This window comes from Alexandromys fortis, unplaced genomic scaffold (assembly GCF_014885135.2).
Source record: "Alexandromys fortis isolate MF-2015 unplaced genomic scaffold, M_Fortis_MF-2015_v1.1 scaffold_83, whole genome shotgun sequence".
In the NCBI taxonomy this organism is placed as follows: Eukaryota; Metazoa; Chordata; class Mammalia; order Rodentia; family Cricetidae; genus Alexandromys; species Alexandromys fortis.
Window position 1 is genome coordinate 1,900,896 of NW_026068001.1, and position 20,392 is coordinate 1,921,287.

Below are 20,392 nucleotides of genomic sequence, written 5' to 3' on the forward strand. Positions count from 1 at the left end.
TAGTATGACCCTTGATGCAGTTCCCTGCAGAAGCTTTACCCTTGCTGCTGCCCATATTATTTATTAATTTGAAATTTTTAATATATTTCTGATTTATTTTATTATAGTCAGCCTTCAATAGGAATAGGAGGGGGATTAGAAAGGAAATTAGAAAGTTGTAAATAAAGTATATATGCATACAATTGTCAAAGAGTAAACTTTAAAAATTAATTCAAAAGAGATCATACATTTAAATGTAAAGTATAATAACTATAAAATTGTTAAAAGAAACACATATGAAACTCTTTGAAATGGATGGAAGGTAGGTGAAAATTCATAGATTTGACACTAAAAACATCCTAAAAGAAAAAAAATGACCTGGAGTAAAAATACCTTTACTTTCTAAAAGACTATTAAACAAATGGAAAGACAATTTGCATCTATAATAAGCTGTAAGAAAGTAAATACAAACCACATTTTTTGAGGCAGAGGCTGTCTATCCTAGAACTAGATAGTAGACCAAGCTGGCCTTGAACTACCAGAGATCTGCCTGCACTGCCTCCCAAGAGATAGGGATTAAAGATGTGCACTGTCACACTGGGAGCAAACTATATATTTGACAAATGATTCATACTGTAAATGTAAAAATAGTTCGAAGACTCAATAAACCAATATTACTAACTCAATATTAATAATGCTGTCAAGGTGGCTCCATAATTAAGGACACTTGCCACCAAGCCTAATGACCTGAGATTAATTCCTTGATCCCACATGGAGATGGAGAGAATTGACTTCTGAAAGTTATTTCCTCACCTCCACATACAAGTGTGTGTGACTAAAAAATTTAAAAGCAAAAAAAAAAACCCACAATGAATCAGAAAATTATCAAACAACATGAAGATACATTCCACTAAAGAGAATCAGGTCATATACAGAAGCCAGTCTTGCAGCCATTTGATGTTATGGGATCAAATAAACCTGATACAATAACATAAAACTTAATTAATTTGATTTTATTTTTTGAGTTAGTGTCTCATTATGTCCAGGTTGGCTTAGAACTTTTGCTTCCTAAATATTGTACACACCAACCTGGTTAAATTTGTCTTTTTTTTTTAATTAAAAATTTCCACCTCCTTTAAATTTGTCTTTGAAAATATAGATGAAGGCATAGAAATGTATTCTTTTTCAATATTCTAATATCATGTCATAGAGACTTAATTTTTGCTTTTTATTGATTTGTTTGTTTATATTTTTAAATTTTTTTTTCAAGATAGGGTGTCTCTGTAGTTTTGGAGCCTGTCCTGGAACTCGCTTGTAGACTAGGCTGGTCTCAAACTCACAGATATCTGACTGTCTCTGCCTTCTGAGTGCTGAGGTAAGAGACAATGTGCCGCCACCATCAGGCAAGACTTAATTTTTGAAGGTGGCCTACAAAGGCCAAAGAAACCATAGAACAGTTTGGCTTCTGAAAAATATGGTTATTAAGAGTAGCAGGTGCAATAAGTAGTTATAACTGAGATCAGGTACTTCAAACATAAAGTTCCAATTCTGTAATTGAGCCTCTAAATATGGTTGATTACTACTTAAAGCCAAAGGGGAATATTCAAAGAATCTTACAAAAGTACAAACTCCAGGGGCTAGGAAGATACATTAGGTGGTAAAGTGCATGCTTTACAAACACAAGAACCTGTGTTTGATACATAGAACCCTCATAAAATAAGCAAACAACAAAAAAAAGAAGCCTGGCATAGTGGTGTGTTCTTGTAATCTCAGCACTGGGAAAATGGAGACAGGCTGATTCCCTGGGGCTTACTGGAAATTCTCCAGTCATCATATTTGGAGAATTTCAGACCATGGAGACACTGCCTTTAAAAAAGAAAAAAGAACCGGGAAATGGTGGCACATGCCATTAATCCCAGCACTCGGGAGGCAGAGGCAGGCGGATCTCTGTGAGTTTGAGGCCAGCCTGGGCTACAAGAGCTAGTTCCAGGACAGGCTCCAAACTCTACAGAGAAACCCTGTCTCAGAAAAAAAAAAAAAGATTAAGGCTTCTTCCTCTAAGCAGCTTGAGGTGACTTAATTAAATAGTTTACTATTTTCTTGGCCCAGAAAACTCTATAAAACCATACAAATAAAGAGGATCAAATCTTTGTGTTCCCTTGAAGCTGTCTAGGTCATCAAGGGCATGCATATCAGAAAAGACTAACTATGTCACTTTAAAAAAGTAATGTGTGCCTTTCTGGTAGTATATTGTGCCCAGGTCAAGCAGTGGGGCTGGACCGGGTCTGTGTTTCAAAAACAATGCTGAATTTTTGCTCCATATACTTAAAAACACACAGAATAATACTGAACTTAAGGTTTTAGATGTAGAATCTGTAGTCATTGAACACATACAGGTTAACAAAGTATCTAAGAAGGGCTGTTGAACTTAGAGTTCATGGTCTGATTAACCCACACATGAATGGCCTCTGTCACACTGAGATGATCATCACTAAGAATGAACAAATTGTTTTTAAGTCAGAAGTTGCACAGAATAAAAAGGTATCCCTGAAGAAGAATGAACACTTATGGCTTGGGAATAAATTTAGCATAAAATAAATACAAATCAAAATTCATATAAAAAAGATGGATGTCACCTGAAGAATGACATCCAAGGCTGTTTTTGGAACTCCACATGCTTGTACTTAAATGTGCATGTGTGCATACACACACAGACACACACATGCTAAATTCAATTAAGTTCAGCAAATATGATTAACATATTCCATAAAAATTGTTCCCAAAGTGTCATACTCTAGACTATTGGTATAAACATTGTGCGAGAAACTGCTAGACATGTCTGTAATTCCAACACTTGGGAATCCCAGCACAGGAGGTGGCAAGGAGCTACACAGTGATACCCTATGTAGATCAACAAAACAAAACAAACTTAAGCCTCACACTTCAGAGTTACCAAATCAAAAACTCTGAGGATATGATTTAAAAGTCTTCTTTGAGACTAGGTTCACTATGTGTAGCCATGGCTAGTCTGGGAACTTGCTATGTAGTAATAGAGATAAGTTTGTCTGCCTCTGCTTCACAAATACAGGGATAAAAGGCATGTACCACCATGCCTCCAGCAAGAAATCTGCTTTAACAAATCTTTCAGGTACCTTTGCTAAGCAAAGGAAATATATATTACAAAATTACTGATACCTTCTAAGAAACTGAAAATACAATCTACCTATCAAGAGCAACCAGTTCTGAATTTCGTTAAGGAATTTATATGATCATTAATTAATTTAGTAGCTTACCTTGATCAATTAAAATTAAGGGCTTTATAAGATAGGCAAAGAACTATGGGAAATAGAGGGTATTTACTAAAAATTACAACATATAAAATGATAAATATCCTAAACTCTCAGAAAAAATATTAGAGCAGAGTGCTCATATGAATTAGGGAGTATATGTCTCTGTGAGAGGAAGCTAACTCTCAGTGTCTAAATTTACTCTTATTAAATCATCCTAATTTTGTTGTGCTACTTATCAGATAGATATAATTTTTAAAGTAGTACATTCTCCACTTAACTTGCAAAAATTAAACTCACCCCAATAAAGTATATTTGATATACTGACTTAATATTAAGGCCAAACATTGAGGTGTTTCAATAATCCTTGGAGTGTTAATGGAAATACAGTGCTAGGGCCATTATATTTATGTAAAAAATATGACAGCAAAGACATGAAAATATGTCCCTCTCTCTTCTTTTTCATTCCTGGTGTTACTCTGTTTAGGAAGTAGGAGACGGTATCAATGATAAACAAGTGAAGCTCGGAACGTGTGTTAAACTAGAAAGGGTTTGGGAGTTTTCCTTAACTGAGTGTGGGGTGCCTGGGCCTGCATTCCTAGAAGTGATTCAATAGGCACTTCTAGAGCATTAGCAGGACGTAAGAACATGCTGACAGGGGCTGGAGAGATGGCTCAGTGGTTAAGAGCATTGCCTGCTCTTCCAAAGGTCCTGAGTTCAATTCCCGGCAACCACATGGTGGCTCACAACCATCTGTAATGAGGTCTGGTGCCCTCTTCTGGCCTGCACGCATACACACAGACAGAGTATTGTATACATAATAAATAAATAAAATAAATATTAAAAAAAAGAACATGCTGACAAGAGTAGAGAAATTGGGGATGTTTATCTCTAGCCTTTAAGAAACTAACATGTGCTAGGTGGTGGTGGCGCACACCCTTAATCCCAGCACTCGGGAAGCAGAGGCAGGTGGATCTCTGTGAGTTCAAGACTAGCCTGGTCTACAGAATGAGTTCTACGACAGGCTCCAAAGCTACATAGAGAAACCCTGTCTTGAAAAACAAAACAAAACAAACAAAACAAAATAGAAAGAAAGAAACTAACATGTATTAGGCATGATGACATACGCTTGGAATCCCAGTACTCAGAGGGCTAAGGCAGAAGAACAGTAGTTTGAGGCTATACTGGGCTATACAGTAAGTTCAAGGCCTGCCTAGGCTATATAGTGAGACACTATCTCAAATAAAGTATTTTATTAAGAAGTAGAAATAAATGTAGAATGAGATTTATACTTTCTTACAGTAACCAACACGTTCTACCATTCCTTCATCTGGAGCTGTGTGTTCTATTTATTAATTCTTGCATTCGCTCAGACTTATACTGAACATTCTACTTCACGTCAGACTTGTGTAGAGCACTGGGAATACCAAAATCAGTAGGATAAAATGGTTTCTAAAACCAGCATTACTTTGAAGAGCTTACAAATTCCTTTGGAATAAAACCTCTTTTCCACAAAATCAGTCTTTCTATCTTAACTGTTTTCGAGTCTTTAAAGTGAAGGTTATGTGCTTACAGTCACCCCAACTATTCTATTACTCCCTTTTCATTTGAGTTCCTGTTTTCGAAGCTATATGCTTTGGTTACTTAGTAGTAGTACCATCACTAATGAGACTCCACTTACATTGAAGCAATTTCCTATGAGAAAGTTATCTCTTCAAAGACTAATAAATGCTACTGATGGCTGAGTCAGATATGTAAATCTTGGGGAAATCTTTTCCTAATTTTAGATTGGCCTCCAGAGCATTTCATCTTATAAATTTCTTAGATAAATGAGCTGAAATTTACTGATCAATCACGACCTGGTTTAATAGTTAGGTTAACTTTGTATGTTAGAAATGTGTAGCTACTCCTCAGTTTCACCACAAGAAAACACACAAAAAACTAAAAGAGCTCTTTTCCTAGGTCAAAGTTGTAAACACGCCAATACCTGAGAGAAGGTGTTGGAACAGAGTCTGGATTGGCTGGTACTTGTACTCCCTTTTCCCACTCTTCTTTCCATGTGTCAGTAAAGAGGTAATAGCTGTCAGGATTAACATGGTGAGAGTCAGGAATTTTCATCGCACTGATGAGGTCCTTTCGGAATACCTGGGAAGACACATTGCACATACTTTAAAATCACTATGAAACTGATACTGTTTAATGTTCTTTTAAAAACAATTATCCTAGGGCTAGAGAGATGGCTCAGTGGTTAAGAGCATTGCCTGCTCTTCCAAAGGTCCTGAGTTCAATTCCCAGCAACCACATGGTGGCTCACAACCATCTGTAATGAGGTCTGGTGCCCTCTGCTGGCCTGCAGATATACACACAGACAGAATATTGTATACATAATAAATAAATAAATATTAAAAAAAAAACAATTATCCTAGAGAAAAAAATAAAAACAATTATCCATGCTCAATATCTATTTCTATTAGGAGAAACATCTCCTGATTCCTAAATGGGCATGACAACTTCTGTTTGGGAAGATTTGGCATACTGACTGGATTTAATGAAGGGTAAAAGGAGTCCTTCCAGCATTTTTTGGCTCCTTGAATTTAAATAAACAATTGTAGGTTATTCCAAAGAAGCTTTTTATTTTAATAAGAGAAACAATCATTAACTCTCTTAAAGTAACACATATCTCCTGATAATTTACATTTAGGCATTATCTCATTTAAAATTTTACTTAGAAATAATTATTCTGAGACCACCATGGCCTACAGTCTTAAATCCTGTACAAAAATTATAAAAATGGCACAGCATTCTTATGTATTCTTCAGTTAGTTTTGCACAATATTAACATCTTAAATACAGGGTAAATTGCTCTTTTTTTTTTTTTTTGCTTTGACACAGGGTCTCATTGCATAGCCCTGACTGACCTCGAACTTGCTAGGTAGACCACCAGTTTGGCCTCAAATTAAGTGATTCTTCTGCCTCTGGATCTTAATGTTGGGACTAAGGGCATATGCCAGGATACCTGGCCTTAGAATAAATTTATCTAAACCAGAAATATTCTTATTTAATTTTGAAAAAAAGATCACACTAGCTAAGGTTGATCTAGAATTTGCAGGAATCCTCCTACTTCAAGCCTTGTAATTGCTGGGATTACAGGCCCAAGTTGTTATACTGGCTCCTAAACTAATAAATTAACATTACAATATACTATTGCCTAATCTATAGACTTCAATTTTCACCATTTTTCCATAGCATCTATTTGCTTTGGAGTCCAACCCAGGATTCTATATTACAACATAGTTGTACCTTCCTAGAATCTTCTAATCTGTGACAATGTCTCAATCTTTTCCTGTCTTTCATGACACTTGAAGAGTATTTGTAAGATATTTTGGAGTGCGGGATTTGTCTGGTATGTTCTTACTGGTTTGAGACTATACATGTTTGGGTTTTAGGCTTCTTTTAGTAAGAGTATCACAGAAAAATTGCTGTGTTCTTATGTTAATATATCAGAGGTGTATGTTGTTAAATGTCTTCTTTACTGAAATATGACTACTCAATTCAGACGGTATCTTGTCAAATTTCTTGGTTTTTATTGCTGTTAGGTTAGCATAAATTCCTTTTGTAATGTAAATATCTTAGACTAGACACTTAGAAGCCTAAAAATACCTTGCTTCTCAAATTGTAATAGTTGCTTGTTTCCTATTTAAAGGAAATTATTGATGTTTTATAAAAATATTTTATCTTATTCTGGATATGTACTTTCAGGGTACCTGAGGAAGGTATATTCTTTTTTTTTAAAGATTTATTTATTTATTTATTTATTTATTTATTATGTATACAACATTCCTTCTATGTATGCCTGCAGGCCAGAAGAGGGCACCAGATTTCATTATAAATGGCTGTGAGCCACCATGTGGTTGCTGGAATTGATCTCAGGACCTCTGGAAGAGCAGTCAGTGCTCTTAACCTCTGAGCCATCTCTCCAGCCCGGAAGGTATATTCTTTACTGTCTATTTTGGTAAAAATACAATTTGATAGATATTAGTTAGATCTACTTTACTATGTATGTTCTTTAGAACTTCTATTTTCTGATTTGTTTTCATTTACTTAATCTATCTGATACTTTAAGATATAGTCCGTTTAACTTTTCCACCTGTGGTGCTGGACATTCAACCCTGGGCTTCACATCTACCACTGAGCTGCTTTATCCATTCTCCCATTTTGTTGTTTGTTTTTTTTTTGTAAAGCAGGACTTAATACTGTAGTCCAGGCTGGTCTCAAACTTGAGGCAATCCTCCTGCCTTAGCCTCCTATGTACTAGTATTATAGACATGAACCACCATGCATAATTCTTCAACTGTATCATATTTTACAATTACATGCATTATAGTTTTCTATGTTTCTTTCTTTCTCCATCAGATGCGCATTTTTTTACTCACATGCAAATACAAGTGCATGTTTGTGCACCTAGAGATACATTACACTTCAGAAAGTTGATAGTTTAGCCGGGCGGTGGTGGCGCACGCCTTTAATCCCAGCACTCGGGAGGCAGAGGCAGGCGGATCTCTGTGAGTTCGAGACCAGCCTGGTCTACAAGAGCTAGTGCCAGGACAGGCTCCAAAGCCACAGAGAAACCCTGTCTCGAAAAAACAAAACAAAAAAAAAGAAAGTTGATAGTTTTATTCTAGTTATCTTTATACTCAAGACTTTATTTTAGCCAGCTTATCCATGTTTTTCACTATCAGTGAACTACTCAAGGGTAAGAAGGATATGAATAAGTATGATGTGGCAGGTAAGAGACTCCTAGTGAAGGATTATTGGAGTCAGAGGGGTCAAGGACACCCCAAGAAAACCCACAGAATCACTAACCTGGGCTCAGGGGCTCACAGAGTCTGAACCAACAACCAGGGAGTCTGCATGGGACTGATTTAGGCCCTTTGCATATATGTTACATTTGTATAGCTTGGTCTTCTTGTGAGATTCCTAACAGTGGGAGCAGAGGCTGTTTCTAACTTTTTGCTGGCGTTTGGGACCATCATCCTCATACTGGGCTGCCTTGTCCAGATTTCAACTTGATACTTCATATTTGGTTGATATCTATGGGAGGCCTGCCCTCCTCTTAATAGAAATTGAGGAAGAGTGGATGGGGGGGTAGAGGGGATGTGGGAGGGGGACTAGGAGGAGAGGAAGGAGAAGAAAGAGTGACTTGGTTGTAAATAAAGAACTAAAAAATTATGTAAGATCTAAATATATAAATCCAAAATATAAAGTAGGGTAGAGATGTAGCTCAATAATACAGTACTTGTCTAGCATGCACAAGGCATAGGTTCAATATCTAATACTTATGAAAAACCTAAAATATAAAGCAAATACATATAAGCCCATATTAAAAAGTTATATAATTAAATTTTTTTTCATTGAGTACACATGGTGTGTGTGTGTGGATGTGCCACAACTCAAGTGTCATGATCAGAGGACAACTTGCTGGAGTTGGTTCTCTCCTTCTACCACGTGACTTCTGGAGGTAGAATTAGGTTCTCAGACTTGGCACCAAGTGCCTTTACCCACTGAACCATCTTATCAGCCCTATATTTTTTTTTAAGTCAGTGAGAAGATATAAATTTCTACAGAATATTATCAAATGTATTTGTTAACTCTTTCCTTCAGCAAGTGAATCTTTGCCTAACATCATTTCTGTATTTTAGTATACCAGTCTTAGTGAAAAGAACAAGATAAAGGGAGAAAAAAAGTAATGTTATACTGGAGAAACCTCATGTTAATCAAATAATAATCCTTGATATAATGTGACAAGAAGGGCTCTTCATCCCATTATATCATTCTCCCAAAACTTAATTATAGTCTAATCATAAGACAAATATGGGACAAACCCAAACTAAAGAAAATTCTATTGAACACTCAATATTGTTCTTAAAATGTTTTTTAAGATTTATTCTTATATGTGTATGAGTGTTTTGTCTGCATATATGTATGTATAATACATGTGTGCCCAGTGCCTGAGAAGGTATCAGATCTCCTGGAAGTGGAATTACAGATGGTTGTGAGCTTAACCTAAATCCTTTTGAAGAAAAGCCAGTGTTCTTAATTGTGAGCCATCTTTCCAGTCCCCTCCACTATAGTTTTTGTGCATTATATTCCCTAAGTTTTCCCTGTATGGTAGACACATAAAAAATACCCTGACATTCAACCAGGCACACAAAGATCCCTGACAAAATAATAAAGGGAGATGGTGACAACTGAGAAAGGAAGAAATGCTCTCTGGTGGATATATCTGAAAAATAATACCCATCAGTTACTCTATTTTTGTGAGAATGAGTGGAACCTATGATTTGCTTCTAATCATAGACTACTGCAAATGTTTTAGAAGATAAAACAATTAAAAAATACTGATGTCATATAAAATTTCAGTTTAGCATATGGAATAGAAAGATTCTCTTTGTTGCCTCTGAGAAAGTGGCCCTGTTGTGAGAGAAGGCCAAATTGCAAGAAACTATAATATCTTTTAGGTACTGGGTGCTTTCTGTCAAAAGACTGCAAGAAAACAAGGATCTCAAGTCTTTCAGCTTCAAGGAAAGGAATTCTGCCTATAACTTGAAAGTGAATTCTTTTCTAATCTCCAATGAGAACATCCCAGTGAACACAGAGTTTGCAGCCTTGAAAGACTATGAACACAGAATCTAGCCACACTCAGTACAGACTCCTTACTCACAGAAACTGAGATAATAAATGTATACTGTTTTAAGCCATAAATCTTGTGATTATTGCCAATGCAGGAACAGATAACTAATGCACTCTTTTTTTCTTTATAGCCAAAAATGTTTACTCCTAGTAAAACTGAAGGAGCACAGGGTCAATTTTTCATAATTTAATTTCCACTGAGGAAAGTCTGTATGATCCACTAAATGCAAGTATAATTCTGATAGTTTGATGATCTTGGGGCAGATGACCAGCATCAGAGAAGTGAGCTAGTAGTATTTGAAAAGCTGTCAGGACTCAGCCCTTCCCTCTCCAAATACAACCTCTTTACCTAGCCTCTTCTTGCACTATCTCCCATCCTCTAATGTAACTTTTTTCAACACTAGGCTATAAGAGTTTGAGATACTTCATAGATCTCCAAGTCTAGCTCTCTCTGATTTCCTGGTTCGGAGAGAACTGCTGTAGAGCTGGGAACTAATTCCTCAAATGAAATCAGTGTTAAGAGAGTGTCTGGGTCACTGGCTAGAGGGCCCTATTCTCTAGGCCCTCGCCCTTGGAGGTACATCTGTGCCCCATCCCCACCCAGAAAAGTTCCAGAGGCCTGAGAGGAGACTCCCCACACCTGCAACCATCCCCTACTGCATCTGAGACCATCAGAGCCTTGGCCCCACTTACACTTTGAGAGGTGAGTGTCTGGATTCCCAGCTAGAAGGCCCTACCCTCTAAGCTCTAGAGCTTAATATTAATCTACACACCTATAAATACCTGACATTTGACAAAGAAGTTAAAATTATACAATGGAAAAAAGAAAGCATCTTCAACAAATGGTGCTGGCATAACTGGATGTCAACATGTAGAAGAATGCAAATAGATCCATATCTATCCCCATGCACAAAACTCAAGTCCAAATGGATCAAAGATCTCAACATAAATCCAGTTACACTGAACCTAATAGAAGAGAAAGTGGAATGTACACTTAAACGCATTGGCACAAGAGACCACTTCCTAAATATAACCCCAGTAGCACAGACACGGAGAGTAACAATAGGTAAATCGGACTTCCTGAAACTAAGAAGTTTCTGTAAGGCAAAGGACATGGTCAACAAGACAAAACAGCAACTTTTATAGAATGGAAAAGAATCTTTACCAACTCCACATCTGATAGAGGGTTGATCTCCAAAATATACAAAAAAAAAAACCTCCTAAAGAAACTAGATATCAAACTACAAAATAATCCAATTTTAAAAGAAAATGGGGCACTGAACTGAACAGAGAATTCTCAACAGAGAAATCTCAAATGGCCAAAAGACACTTAAGCAAATGCTGAACATACTTAGCCATCAGGGAAATGCAAATCAAAATAACTCTGAGATATCATCTTTTTTTTTGAGATATCATCTTACACCTGTCAGAATGGCTAAGATCAAAAACACTAATGAAAGCGTATGCTGGAGAGGATGTGGAGTAAGGGGAACATTCCTTCATCGCTGGTGGCAGTGCAAACTTGCTCAGCCACTTTGGAAATCAGTATGACAGTTTCTCAGAAAATTGGGAATCAATCTACCTCAAGACTCAGCAATACCACTTTTGGGTATATACCCAAAGGATGCTCAATCATACTACAAGGACATGTGCTCAATTATGTTCCTAGCATTATTTATAACAGCCAGAACCTGGAAACAACCTAGATGCCCCTCAACCGAAGAATAGATAAAGAAAGTGATTTATATATATACATATATATATGTAATACACACACACATACTACTCAGTGGTAAAAAACAATAACATCTTGAAATTTCCAGAAAAATGGATGGAACCAGAAAAAAAACCATCCTGAGTGAGGTAACCCAGACTCAGAAAGACAAACATGGTATGCACTTACTCCTAAGTGGATATTAAACATAAAGCAAAGGATAATCAGTCTACAGTCCACAACCCCCAAGAAGACAGGAAACAAGGAGAACCCTAAGAGAGACATACACAGATTCCTCAGGAGAGAGGAAGTAGACAAGATCTCCTTCATAAACTGACAGCATGAGGGAGGGTATTAGGGGAGTGGGTAGGAAAACATGAGGGTTCGGGAAGGTTGAGCTGTGTGAAGGACAGAGAGGGAGAGCAAGGAAAGTGATACCTTGAAAGAGGGAGCCATAATGGGGTTAGGGAGAAACAAGGCACTACGGAAATTCCCAGGAATCCACAAGGATGACCCCAGCTAAGAATCTAAGCAATAGTGGAGAAGCCACCTTATCTGTTCTTCCCCTGTAATCAGATTGATGACTATCTTAATTGTCATCATGAAACCTTTATCCAGTAACTGATGGAAGCAGATGCAGAGATTCACAGCTAAGTACTGGGCTGAACTCCTGGAGTCCAGTCAAAGAGAGGGAGAAAAGGAGTCAAGACCATGATGGGGATACCCACAGAAACAGCTGACTCAAGCTAGTGGGAGCTCAATGACTCCAGACTGACAGCTGGGGAACCTGCATAAGACTGGACTAGGCCCTCTGAATATGGGTGACAGTTGAGGGGCTTGAGCAGTCTGTGGGGCCACTAGCAGTGGGATCAGGATTTATCCCTCGTACATGAACTGGCTTTTTGGAGCCCATTCACCTTGTTCAGCCTAGATTGTTCAGCCTCAAGTGATGTGACAGAGTTTGTTAGCTCCCCATGGGAGGCCTTACCCTCTCTGAGGAGTGGATAGGGGGTTGTGGGGTGGGGAGAAGGTAGGGGGAGTGAGAGGATGGGAGAGAGGAATTGGGATTGGTATGTAAAATAAAATTGTTTTAAAAATAAAAATAACTCCAGTCAAACAAAAAAAACAACAAAAAAAGAAATCAGTGTAAAAATTACCATCTCATAAAAGAAAAATGAAATATTTCTTAGAAACTAAGTACAATTACCAGAAAATGAGCCTATCTATCCAGTGGTATATATTTTACTTTGCACATTTTCAAATTCTGGGTATTGTAAGTATGTTGGAAGAAGGTAGATATTGGCTTTTAAATGTGAAATTAAATATTTAATCTCACCTCAGCAGACTTCTTATGCTCCTTGGGATTTTTTGACATCTTCCTATACATTAAGCTAGAAGTAAAGGAAGTAGAAGGACCTGCAAAAGATAATTAGAAAAAATACTGAAACATATTAACCACTACTTTAAATAGATGTTAACTAACTAGATATATGAAAGACAGGAGATCACATAGATATCATACTAATGAAGAAAAAATTCAATTGTGCCCAAGAGAGAGAATCTTAATGGAGTCAAACATTAGTGACTACCCAGACTATAAAAGCTTTAATAATGACTGTAAAGATTCAACTTGGTGTTAATCCTAATTCATGTTCTGCCAGGAGAAAACGATCTATCAACAAACAACCACCACCCCCCAAAAAAATTATAGAAAAACTAAGAATGTGGTACAAATAATCTTTTAGCACTTACCTAAGGGTACTGTTAAGGCTTTAAGCAAATCAATGTTTGACCCACAACCAAATATTTAGCACCATAGTTATAATCAAAATCAGGATCTATAGTTTATATTCCCAATACTTTTTTCTTCCTTTCAGGAGAAGTTCTATTAAAGCATTGGTAGATTTAGCTTTTGTTATACTCATATTTAATGTAAAAAGGTGTTATATTACATATAAACCAATTCTATTCAATTTATTTTTTTTAAATTTTTTTCTATTTAATTTATACATTTCTAATGAAATTAAATAAATAAAAAATGGATCTTGACCTTTCCTTTTCAGAAAGATTTAAATTGTTGAAGGAAACACGAAACAATTTATTCTCAAGTCAAAGAAGATATCCTCAGTTGGCAAAGATACACAGGTTACTAGCTAGTTCTACTCACATTCATCTGAACTCTCACTGCTGCTGAAAGGTCTCTGTCGTTTCATCATGGTGCATCCTAGGAAAGAGAACAACACTGAGTGAAATGATCAATATATACTTGTACTAGATGTCAGCCCATACTGAGAGGCTGACATTAAAGAACTGCTATGAATTCAAAGCCATCCTAAATTATAATAGTGAGACTATCCCAACAAATTAATTCAAAGAATTCCAAAGGTTGAGTGAGACCATAACATTAGTCCAAACTACAGATGCTGAGTGGTACACTGCTGGCCAGAATCAAATTAGGGGGTGTCAGCTGAGTTATCTCCAGTTAGAGACTCCAATAAGAACATGAAAAGAAAAAGCAGTCATGAAGGCGTAACTTTCAAAGGCCTAGGCTGAAAGGCATAAAAAAATGGCTGAAAGGAAACACACCTCATCTTTTAAGAGAATGACCACACAGTCTTTCTTCCTGCCCCCTTTCCCTTTTCCTTGTTCCTATTTTCCAAACAAGAAGTCTAATCTACGCCAGGCAGTGGTGGCTCGTGCCTTTAATTCCAGCACTTGGGAGGCAGAGGAAGGTGGCCTCTGAGTTCAAGGACAACCTGGTCTACAGAACAAGTGCCAGGACAGGCTCCAAAGCTACAAAGAAAAACCATGTCTTGAAAAAAATTGGTGTGTTGAAAAAAATCAAAGGGGAAAAAAAAAGAAACCTATTCTAAAATATCTCTATGTACATAGTAAGCTTTCTTATAAAAAGTTCCAATATTGTGAAACTTTGGACTACATCTTCTAATGCTTCAAGTGTCCTTCCCTGAGTGTTGTTAATAACAGATTGAGTCTATCACCTTTCTGAAAACATACTTACACTAGAGTTAAGGAAGACACAAACACTTAAAATGAGAAAGTGTAACATCTGTCTTCAGGTCATAGTGTTAGTGGTGTTGAACAGCAAGGAACAAATTAAGAATGGGTGATGCTGAGGAAGCCAAAAAGATTTTTGTTCAAAAGTATGAGAGGAAGACAGGTCTGCTGGATTCTCTTCTACAGATGCCAACAAGAACAAAGGTATCACCCAGGGAAAAAATACACTAATGGAGTATTTGGAGAATCCCAAAAAGTACATACCTGAAACAAAAGTGATCTTTGCTGGGATTAAGAAGGGAGATAATAGCTTATCCTAAAAAGACTATTAATGAGTAACACCATATATTACAAAACAAATGTCTTGTGGCTTTTAATGTGTACCGTAATTTAATTCATACACCAGAATTTAGATCATGAACATCTAACAATGTTTTTATTGGACCATCGTGATTTAAATAAAATTGACTCGCAGTAAAGTGGATATGTTTCTAAAAACAACAATTTCAATTGGCATAAATACTGATACTGCTTTCTCAAGATAGGGCTGGACTTAATTAGCAATGCTCAACTTTCCACAAAGTTGGGTTGTTACCTCAAAACCTACTGAAAGATTTTATACTTAGATTTATATAACTGACATTTGACTCTATTTGACACTGGGAAAATTGTCACTGTCTCTGAACCAAGCAGAAGTTACCTTTCAGTTTGTGTTGTCTGATTTGTTACAGACAATGCTTAAACATCAGGAAGTAACTGCCTATTCTTAACAATGTCAATTAAATTAGAATTCCCTATGTCAAAGGATACCGCCTTTGACTGCAGAGAGGCATTTTAGTGTGGTTTATGTATAATATCATATATTTAATACTTCTTTAAATTAAACTAAGATGATTTAAAAAGAAATCAGCAACTTAGGCCCTTACTTTTAAATTCTTTATTATCTAAAACTAAGATGTAATTCAGAATTGCCTTAAACACCCATTCAGAAAAACACAAAACTGGAACTACTATATATGTGATTGGTAGCATCCTTTGCCACTTTATTAAATGGAAATATTAAGATAAAGGAGATAGTTTGTAAGTCGTCAACAGCAAGAAGTTAATTAAAACAATCACAGATCATGAATAAAGAAAACACAAACACTTGAAATCATGAAATATTAAAAACACAAAGTAGAATTGACTTTTGTCAGTTAAGGAATGACAGTCACAGAAAAAAAAAATGATAGTACGCACTATAAGGATTCTAAATATAAAGACTAAAGATACTGACTTCAAGCCACTCACAATCTACCAAGGTGGTAGAAGTTCAAGTCCATGGCCACTGCTGTGTAACCATGGGCGACAAGAGACACAAGACTTTACGTTAAAAGGCTTGTCCAGTTCTACTTCTGGCATATTTGTATATGGAGTTCTGGGGACTCATATAATAAAACTGGTAAAGTTATTTCAATTAAAACCATAATAGCCAAACATCAGAAACCTCTAGAAATGGTCTTAAGGACATATGGCAAAGGAAGGAACATCTGTTCAAGATAATCTACTAAAACTAAAATAAATGTCAATCTATGGCATTTGACCTCAATTCATTCCCTGTCTCTTTAGTATAGACCTCATGCCAGACTGGTGTAGCTAAGAACATAGAACTTCTCTTCCCTAAACACCAGTTGGAAGTCTTTCTTCCTGGGAGATCAGTACCATCAATACTGTTTATTCTGTCACCAGTTACTAAAAGGTTATGTGGGGCAGACTCCTTTTTTTTTCTGAAGAGACAGAAATCTTTAATAAATGAATAAATAAATAAAAAAGATTTCTGCCTCCTCCCCGCCACCACCTCCCATTTCCCTCCCCCTCCCCCATTCAAGTCCCCCTCCCTCGTCAGCCCAAAGAGCAATCAGCTGTTATAAAAATTCTCAAATAAACAACATCAAATGTGAACCCATTCAAAAAAATGCCAAAATAAGATGAATACAGTGACACAGGTTTATAATCCCAATAATTGGAAGGTGGGGACTGGAGAATTAGAAGTTCAAATTCAGCCTGGATTATATGAGACCATTTCTCAAATGAAAGCTAAAATAATAAATACCAGTAAAAAGTCTACAAAATATCAACTAATTGAAACGTCAGTAAAGGATATTGAAATAACCAAAATTAAAATGGAAGACAAAATAGACTTAAAGATAAATAAATCATTCAATCTAAATGACAGGAAAATGGAATAAAGAATAAACATCAGGAATATATGGGATAACAAAGGATCTAATATTTGTGTTCAGATACAATACAAAGAAACAAAGTATAACACCAAAAAATTTGAAAGAAAAACAAGTTAAAATTGGCTGAAAAGTGGAAAGAATACCAAACAAAATAAACACAAACAAATAAACTCAAACTGAGACATAAAAACTACAGAAACTAAAGACCAAGAACTGAAGAAACAATTCAACTTTAGTAGTTAAAGACCCCACTCTTGATAATAGAACTAGAAAATCAGTAAGAACACAGAAAATTTAAGCAACCCTATACATACATATACACATACACATATATATACATATATATTTACACACACACACACACACACACACATACACACACGGATATTTCCCAACTAGCATCTATAAAATACTCCTTTGAGGACAAGCAAAATAAATATGCTTATATGTATATAAGCTACATTTTCATAAACTGCTGATGGGACAATAAAATAGTTCAAATATCAGGAAAATAGCTTGGCAGTTTATTTCTTACCTTTTCTTTTTTCTTTTCTGAGTCAGGGTTTCATGTACCCAAGGCAAGTATCAAACTTTCTACGTAGCTAAGGCTGACCTTGGGTCTCCACCTCCCATGAGCTCTAAATGTGCATTGCCACATCCAGCAGTAGTTTCTTTTAAAAGCTAAATAAACATTTGTCACAGAGCCCAGCAATTCTACTTCTATGAATTTACCCAAGAGAAATAAATATAGCTATGTCCATACAAAGGCATGATGGAGGTGGGTCTTGTATTTATCTGTTGCTTTCATTGGTTAACTAATAAAGAAAACTGCTTGGCCCTGATAGGACAAAAAATTAGGTAGGCGGAGTAGACAGAACAGAATGCTGGGAGAAAGAAGCCGAGTCACTGAGACTCCATGATTCTCCCACTCCAGACAGACGCAGGTTAAGATCTTTCCTGGTAAGCCAGCTCGTGGTGTTACACAGAATATTAGAAATGGGTTAGATCAATATGTAAGAGCTAGCCAATAAGAGGTTATAACTAATGGGCCAGGCAGTGATTAAAAGAATACAGTTTCCGTGTAATTATTTCGGGGCATAAGCTAGCCATGTGGGCAGCTGGGTGCCCAGGACGAAGCCCCGCCGCTCCTATTACTAGAAAGGCATGTACCTGAATGTTCATTACATCATTATTCATGAGAACAAAAAACTCAACATTACAAATATTCATCTATGGCAAATACATAACCATATATATTATATCTATATAACAGAAATTATTTACCATTTTATTATAAACTATTAATACATGGTAACAATCATTGATAAACTTCAAATTAGTATGCTACATAACAGAACTATACAGAAAAGTCCATATAGTATATGTTGTTATTTTATGACATTTTCACAAATCTACAGAAGCATATAATGAGTGCAACTATGGCAAGGATAGTTGACAATAACAGGCTAAAGAATTTTATTAAGTGATGGAAATGATCTCAAATTAAATTTTAGATTGTGCAACTTAGTAAATTTGTTTTAAAAAGTATTAAACTATACATTTAAATGTAAATTTTGTGGCAAATTATACTTTGAAAGTTGTAATTTTAAGACGTCTACAAATAAAACTATATAGTATGTAAAATTCTGAGATTGGTTTTTCTTTTCATTCAACATTAATAGTGCTGAGACCCATTCAAGTTGTCAAGTTGTTTCATATAGTAATAATTACTTTTACCCTGTATGGATGAACCATAGCTTACTCATTCACCTATTAGTATTTAGGAGTCTCTAGTTTATGTTTATTACAAATAAAGCTGCTATCGACATCCCTTCATGGTTTTTATGTATATCTGTGCACATGTAAAAAGTATTTTTTTGTGAAAGGGTTTCACTATACATTCCTAGCTGACCCAGAATTGGCTACATAGACCAAGCAGAATGGCGCCCAGATGTGAATAACTTAGTCCACAGAAAGCCTGAGACAGCTTGGGAAGTAATTCTAGAACAAAATGAAAGCATTGCACCTGGTTTCTTGGTAGCAGCAATTTCTCAGGTCTGCTCTGCTTGCTAGAGGCAAGCAAGCACTCTCATCTAAGAGAGGCTTCCTAACTCAGCCTTAACTGCAAAACCCTGAAGCTCTTTAAGAGGTCCTATCAAGAAACACTTAAATAGTGTTGATAAAAAGTTGACTGAATGCTAGTTTGTTTTCGGTTGTAGCAGGAAAAAAGTTGTGCTGTTTTAAAATGCCGGCTTTGTGGGCCATCCTGCCAGGGCAAACTCTGACTCTTTGAGGCAGGAGGTCAGCTACAGAGAGAGCATTTGAGTGTTGTAGCTTGTTTGCTGGCAAGGACCTTGAAACACTGTAGACTTGTGGCACTGAAAGCGGCTCTGGCCGGTACCTCAGCCACAAGGTTGAAATGGCAGAAAGCTAAGGAATGGGTTGGATCCAGCCACCAAAGCCATGGCTTTAATCCTACCCATACTGCTCCTTAATTTAAAGGCTCACGTGTTCAGAAAAAGAGAGAGAGATACAGTAAAGAGAGATTCAAAAACAAAGAAAACCTCTAAATGATTTACAGTGTGTTGAAAATATATGCAGACTAAAAGTTAAAGTTCTTAAAGTAAAAAAAAAAAAAAAAGGAAGAAAGAGAGTAGTTGCTAATCCCAACACTTGGAAGGCAGAGGGAGATTGACCTCTGTGACTTCAAGGTGTGTTAGCACAGGCCTTTAATCCCAATGCTTGGGAGGCAGAGACAGACAGATCTCTGAGAGTTCAAGGATAGCCTGGTCTTCAGAGTTATTCCAGGACAAATATATACAGAAAATCTGTCTCAAAAAGTAAAAATAAACAAAATAGAGTTAAAATAAAGCCGTACAAAGATGGAAAATAAACAAAGAATTTTGATACTGTATGCTATTATGCTCTCTTTGAATTGTTTGAATGCTGAGGAAGGAGCAACAGCTGCTAAAAGATATTTGTTTATAAATGCTGAATTAATCCAACATAGATATTTTAAAAATACCTTGACTTCAGAATTTGGATCTAAGGATATGATACTTTGGAAAGGAGTTTCTTCTTTTGTTTTCAGAGGATGAGACCCTGTGGATTTCTTCTATTCCAATATGGTATGATGGACCACGCCTTCCTGAAGGGTTGATGTGAACACCTTCAGAAAATTATTTCACTCTACTGCTGACTGAGATGAATCTAGCACACAGGTTATACCATGAAAGACTTGACTAACAGTGCCCCTGTACAGCAGGAAACAGTTTGGAGAGAAATAACTGCACCCATATTCCCAAATATTGTTTATAAATGTTCTTTTACATTTAAAGAGGGATATGATATAGGTATGAATAATTTGCACTGATATGGATTTTGCCTTAGTGATTTAAATTTAAGGTCAATTTTGTTATATGTATATGTGTTTCTGATCTTGATTAAGGTATTGTGATTGTGTAGTTCATTTAAAAATGTAAAGT

General features: G+C 36.3%; 1 protein-coding gene across 10 annotated transcripts in view; it reads right to left on the minus strand.

Annotated features, from left to right (window-relative positions):
- Jade3 (jade family PHD finger 3) overlaps positions 1–20,392 on the minus strand; it is an 86,636-nt gene that overhangs the window by 38,853 nt on the left and 27,391 nt on the right. For all 10 annotated transcript variants that reach the window (XM_050160903.1, XM_050160910.1, XM_050160901.1 and 7 more), the window contains 3 exons: positions 13,838–13,894; positions 13,007–13,086; positions 5,254–5,411 (listed from right to left, as the gene is read on the minus strand). In XM_050160903.1, the coding sequence (XP_050016860.1) occupies positions 5,254–5,411; positions 13,007–13,086; positions 13,838–13,886 (287 nt within the window). In that variant the 5' untranslated portion in view covers positions 13,887–13,894. The remainder of the gene's footprint in view (positions 1–5,253; positions 5,412–13,006; positions 13,087–13,837; positions 13,895–20,392) is intronic.